Genomic DNA, 6000 nt, shown 5'->3' on the forward strand with positions numbered 1-6000 from the left:
GACTCTCAGGGTGCTAAGCAGTGATATCCTGTCTTTCTCTTTCCGCAGGGAGCAGATGTGAACATTCCTCATGACACGCTGTTGCCACTGCATAGCGCCTGTATGGTGTGTGACGCGGACTGCGTAGAGCTGCTTTTGGAGAATGGAGCCAACGTCAGTGCAACCAATCATTTTCTCAGTTAAAACAGTTATACCAATGATCTTCTATTAGTTACATATGGCTGCCATAGCATCTTATGCCTTCAGTTTTCAGTTTCAGTTAGCCGCACACTACAGATCAAGGGAGTACACATCACTAAAGTTAGCTTTGTGTAGCCAAACTGTGATCCTGAATCCCAGTTAGCAATTCATAATTCTATGTTTATGATAGTCTTTCTGTTTTACATTTTTTATTGAAGATTTCCATAAAAAAGGTTAAACCGGAACAATGGTGTTGATCATTTACAGAAACAAGTGATCGTCCACAACACAGGTGGAATGTGTTACAATCAGACACATAAGAACAACAGTAGTAGCATGTAGTTGCAAACTTAAGCCAAGACATAGAGAAAGAATAACACTAACATTGCATATAATGGAGAAAAATAGAGTATAAATTGCAGGCATTCTCCACTTAAGGGGAAAAAATCCCAAGCAGAAATTACCACATGCCCACTAAGGCGCAAAAAAGTAACCAACCAGAAAACCACCAGCTGAATGGCTGGTTGATATCTCATAATAGGCATTTAGAGACCGCAACAGAAAGGAGAAAAGAGAGAAAAAGGAAGCCGCTTAGGGAAAGAAAGGATGGAGTAGGTGTAACGTAGAAGAGGGGTAGAATTTTTGCCGCCCGGCCATTTTTTTTTTTTTTTTTGGTAGTAGAGTGTGCATTGTCATATCTGAGTTATCCTTTCTTATAGGTAAATGCCAAAGATGGTTACCAGCGCACTGCTCTCCACTATGCAGCAGAGAAGGATGAAACGTGTGTGGAGATCCTGCTGGAGTATGGCGCCAACCCCAATGCACTGGACGGCAATCAGGACACACCCTTACACTGGGCAGCCTTCAAAAACATGGACAGCTGTGTGCTGGTGCTTTTGGAGGGCGGGGCCAAGGTGAACACCTTAGACTATAATCAGGACACACCTCTGAGCTGGGCCGTCATGAAAGGCAATCTGGAGAGTGTTCGGTTGCTTTTAGACTATGGAGCACTGCCTGATACCACCAACCTCAAAGGGATGTACCCTGCCGGGAGGCTTGCAGCTCTGATGGGCAGAGGCTTGGGAGGTGAGAGGGAGGAGCAATGTCTGGAACTGTTGCACAGAGCTTGTGGGAATCTGCGGATGAGAAGGGAAGGAGGTGTGCCCCCTGAGGCCGCACGACATGCTGAACTGTGCCAACGCCTTCTCAAGCTGTGTTCAGAACCTGGCTCTTTGAAAGCTCTGGCGAGGAGAGTGGTTAGGAGTAGTCTTGGAGAACGCCTCCTCTCAAATGTAGTGACTAAGCTGCCTGTTCCTAAATCTATCCAGAACTATCTTCTACTTATAGAGTAAATTAAAGAGAACCAGTCATGCCTGAGTATATGCACAAATATCAGTATTCATCTTAAATTATAGCTCTACAGGCTTGCTTATGAAAGATGTGTATTTGCCCCCTTCCTAGTTTTTCTATGCTATGTCCGCTACCTGGGCGTCTCCCCTAAGGATGGGAAAAAGCCCCATAGAAGTCTTGAGTTCTACTGTGCATGCATAAGAAGAGAACCGGCCAGCCAGAAGTAGATGCACAGCTGGACAGGGCACCTGAACTACTGTAGGTAAGTATGCAGCTGTGGAGGGAGGATAGTTTAGACCCTTTTCACACTGAAGACGCTTTACAGGCGTTTTAGCGCTAAAAATAGCACCTGTAAACTGTCTCCCCAGTGTGAAAGCCTGAGTGCTTTCACACTGGGGCGGTGTGCTTGCAGGACGGAAAAAAATTCCTGCAAGCAGCGTCTTTGGGGCGGGGCGGTGCGGGAGCGGTGTATAAAACCACCCCTGCCATTGAAATCAATGGGCAGTGCTGTCGAAGTGCCTTCAAAGCGCTTCGGCAGCTGAGCTTTTTTAACTCCTTCTTTGGGGTTAAAAGCGCCCCACTCCCGCCCGCACAGCGCCGGTAAAGTGTCGCTAAAATGAGCAGCGCTTTACCCCTAACGCAGCCTGCACCCCAGTGTGAAAGAGCTCAGTGAGGGGTGGCAAATCATGGGAAATATTATTTGAAAGCTTCCTTGCCCTTTAATTTCACCTTCCCCATTGTCTTCAATGAATTTCACTAAAACATTTTCTGATTTCCCACATATATCTTTCTTTTGTGTCTTATCAAATCCAAATTACTCTGCTGAGTAGCGCTGGCCGGGAGAAAGATGAGTAACCATGGAATACAGCATCAACATTAATCCTTATTGTATCACTTTCATCCCCCTCAAAACCTCATTAGAGCTTTATCCTTCTTGGAATTTACTGTATGCTAGCAAAATTGTTTCAGTGTGGCAAAAAAAAAAAACACCAAACTGCCCTAAATATAGAAGAGGGCCAGGAAATCTACTTCATGCGTTGGGGAAATGCCCTAAACTAATCCTGGTATTGAAGGGAGGTTGAATATGGAATGAACAATGTGTTGCAAGTAAATATTGCTCTTGATCCAGAAATTTGCCTACTGGGGGCACGAAATAAGGAACAATACCAGCTGAATACCTTAAAGTGATTGTAAAGTTAGAGTTGATTTTTTATTAAAATAACAAACATGTTACAGTGAGGGAAAAAAGTATTTGATCCCCTGCTGATTTTGTACTTTGCCCACTGACAAAGAAATGATCAGTCCAGAATTTTAATGGTAGCTTTATTTTAACAGTGAGAGACAGTATAACAACTAAAATTTCCAGAAAAACACATTTCAAAAAAGTTATAAATTGATTTACATTTTAATGAGTGAAATAAGTATTTGACCACTTTGCAAAACATGACTTAGTACTTGGTGTCAAAACCCTTGTTGGCAATCAGAGGTCAGATGTTTCTTGTAGTTGGCCACCAGGTTTACACACATCTCAGGAGGGATTTTGTCCCAATCCTCTTTGAAGATCCTCGCCAAGTCATTACGGCTTCAAGGCTGACGTTTGGCCACTCTTATGTTGCCCTGGCCGTGTGTTTTGGGTCATTGTCATGCTGGAATACCCATCCATGACCCATTTTCAATGCCTTGGCTGAGGGAAGGAGGTTCTCACTCAAGATTTGACGCTATATGGGGCCCATCCATCGTCCCTTTGATGTGGTGAAGTTGTCCTGTCCCCTTATCAGAAAAACACCCCCAAGGCATAATGTTTCCACCTCCGTGTTTGACGGTGGGGATGATGTTCTTGGGGTCATAGGCAGAATTCCTCCTCCTCCTCCAAACACGGCGACTTGAGTTGATGCCAAAGAGCTCGATTTTGGTCTCAGACTACAGCACTTTCACCAAGTTCTCTGAATCATTCAGCTGTTCACTAGCAAATTTCAGTTGGCCTGTACATGTGCTTTCTTGAGCAGGGGGACCTTGGGACGCTGCAGGATTTCAGTCCTTCACAGCTTAGTGTCTTGCCAATTGTTTTCTTGGTGACTATGGTCCCAGCTGCCTTGAGATCATTGACAAGATTCTCCCGTGTTAGTTCTGGGCTGATTCCTCATCGTTCTCATGATCATTGAAACTCCACGAGGTGAGATCTTGCATGGAGCCCCAGACCAAGGGAGATTGACAATTTTGTGTTTGTTCCATTTGCTAATAATCGCACCAACTGTTGTCACCCTCTCTCCAAGCTGCTTGATGATGCTCTTGTAGCCCATTCCAGCTTTGTTTAGATCTACAATCTTGTCCCTGATATCCTTGGACAGCTCTTTGGTCTTGGCCAGGTGGAGAGCTTGAAATCTGAATTCTTCTGTGGACAGGTGTCTTTTATACGGGGTAACAAGCTGAGATTAGGAGCACTCCGTTTAATAGAGTGCTTCTAATCTCAGCCCATTACTTGTATAGAAGACACCTGGGAGCCAGAAATCTTGATGGGGGATTAAATATTTATTTAACGCATTAAAATGCAAATCAATTTAAAACTTTTTTGAAATGCGTTTTTGTGGAAATTTTTGTTGTGATTCTGTCTCTCACTGTTAAAATCTACCATTAAAATTATAGACTCATCATTTCTTTGTCAGTTTTGTCATTTCTTTGTCAGTGCGGCTCTGCGAGCCAAATTTTGCATGGGCACAGCAGCCTATTCATTTGTGCCTCCTAAAAATGCAGGGAAAAGGTCCCTACACCTTTTCTGAAAATGCAGCCTGCACACAAACCACCAGTGTGGGGGGAACTTGCGCTGCAGTTTCCAGTGCAGGGGGTTGCCATTAGAAATTAATGCCACCCCCATGCATGTTCTAAATTGCAGAACATTTTTGTCTGCGGTTGGTTGCTGGTGCAGGAACGTGTGTTCCTGCACCAGCGACCAGCAGCAACCACCTGCACAAGTGTGAACCTAGCCTAAGCTAACTGAGCACTGTAGATGGTTTACCCTTTACATGCTTAGGAGCTGGTTTGAGGCCAGACAGTTAGCAGGGCATCTACTCCTAGGTTTTAAGTGACCCCTGACAAGTCAATATGAAGTGTTAGACCAATTTACACTAAGCAAGGGGGGGAAAAAATCTAAATTGTATTTTTTTTGTAAACCTAAGACAAAATTTAAGACTGAATGTTCAGGTCCTTGTATAACCCCTGTTATGACTGGTTGTCTTTAAAGAGTTAGGCCACCCAAAACTGTTGTTCCATTTATAAGCAGATAGTGGTGAATTACCACACTTGGCTATTTATATATATCTTGGGAACCGTGTCTGGAAGATGCTCCCTCCAGGTCTTTACCTGTGTCATTCCTCTATGTAGACTTTTTTTTCCTTATGTATCAGGAAACCTCCAACTTTGCATGCCTCAATATAGAACATAGGAAACTCCAGCTTAGAAAGTGAGATCTACGTGTTGTGTTCAAAGGTGGAAAGATTGGAGAACCCTGGAGACCACAAAATATATAAGAAGCTGATGGGAGACCTATACAGAGAAACACGGGGGCTGTGGCAGTCCTTTCTGAAAGTGCTAGTTGCTTTCCTGTCATGCTGATATAGTGCCTTCAATCCCTTGAGTTACAGACCTGCAATAAATATGCATATTAGGCATTCTGTTTTCACTTTGCCTTTCCTAATGTGCATGCTTGTTCTTGGGGTAGTGACTTTAGTAGTGACTATAACAGGCAGGCAACTAGCATTCTTGGAAAGGGGTTAGCAATGGCAGCTTACCTATTTCTCTTAAATAAGGTTTCCGTTAAGCATGGAATCCATCCTGACTAAAATACATGTATTGGGTGGACTGGTCCTTTTAATGTTTTGCCAATGGACAGAACTAATGAGTATATGAACCCTTTTGTACTGTATGAAATTTAGACTCAAGATATCGGACTCTCAGCAGATTACAATACTGAAATAAAGTATTGCACAGGTTGTAATTAATCAAGTGACTTGTCATATCTTGGGGAGTTAAAGTGAGCTAATTCTCTGTCTGTACAGGAAAAAGAAACAGCTTTCTAATATATTTCTAATATTGGGGTTGATTTACTAAAAGCAAATTGTTCACTTTAGAAGTACAGTTGCACTTTACAAGGGAATTAACCCCAGAGCTTGGTGAATGATCTGTTGAGTTGATCTGTTGAGTGACTTGTATAGCGCTACCTATGCGAACTGAATCGCCACAGGGCGCTCTTTAACCTACCAGCATGTCTTTGGTGCTCCAATCAATGAGGTGGAGCTTTAATCATGTGCAAGCAAAAAAGCTGTTTTTTTTCCTTGCACATGATTGGGTATGCTTTGCAAAGTGAAGCTTCACCAAATTCACTAAGGCTGGCCATAGATGAGTCATTTTTTTTTTTTTTTTCATCAAGGGGTTGAATGAATAAAAAAAAAAAAAAAATGACTCGATTCCCCCATC

At 43.1% G+C, this 6000-nt stretch overlaps 1 protein-coding gene across 9 annotated transcripts in view; it reads left to right on the plus strand.

Annotated features, from left to right (window-relative positions):
* Positions 1–5525, plus strand: part of ASB8 (ankyrin repeat and SOCS box containing 8) — a 41931-nt gene extending 36406 nt beyond the window's left edge. For all 9 annotated transcript variants that reach the window (XM_073636539.1, XM_073636542.1, XM_073636544.1 and 6 more), the window contains 2 exons: positions 49–153; positions 900–5525. In XM_073636539.1, the coding sequence (XP_073492640.1) occupies positions 49–153; positions 900–1532 (738 nt within the window). In that variant the 3' untranslated portion in view covers positions 1533–5525. The remainder of the gene's footprint in view (positions 1–48; positions 154–899) is intronic.
* Positions 5526–6000: the final 475 nt, after the last annotated feature.

The sequence above is a fragment of the Aquarana catesbeiana genome, linkage group LG06 (assembly GCF_042186555.1).
Source record: "Aquarana catesbeiana isolate 2022-GZ linkage group LG06, ASM4218655v1, whole genome shotgun sequence".
Taxonomy (NCBI): Eukaryota; Metazoa; Chordata; class Amphibia; order Anura; family Ranidae; genus Aquarana; species Aquarana catesbeiana.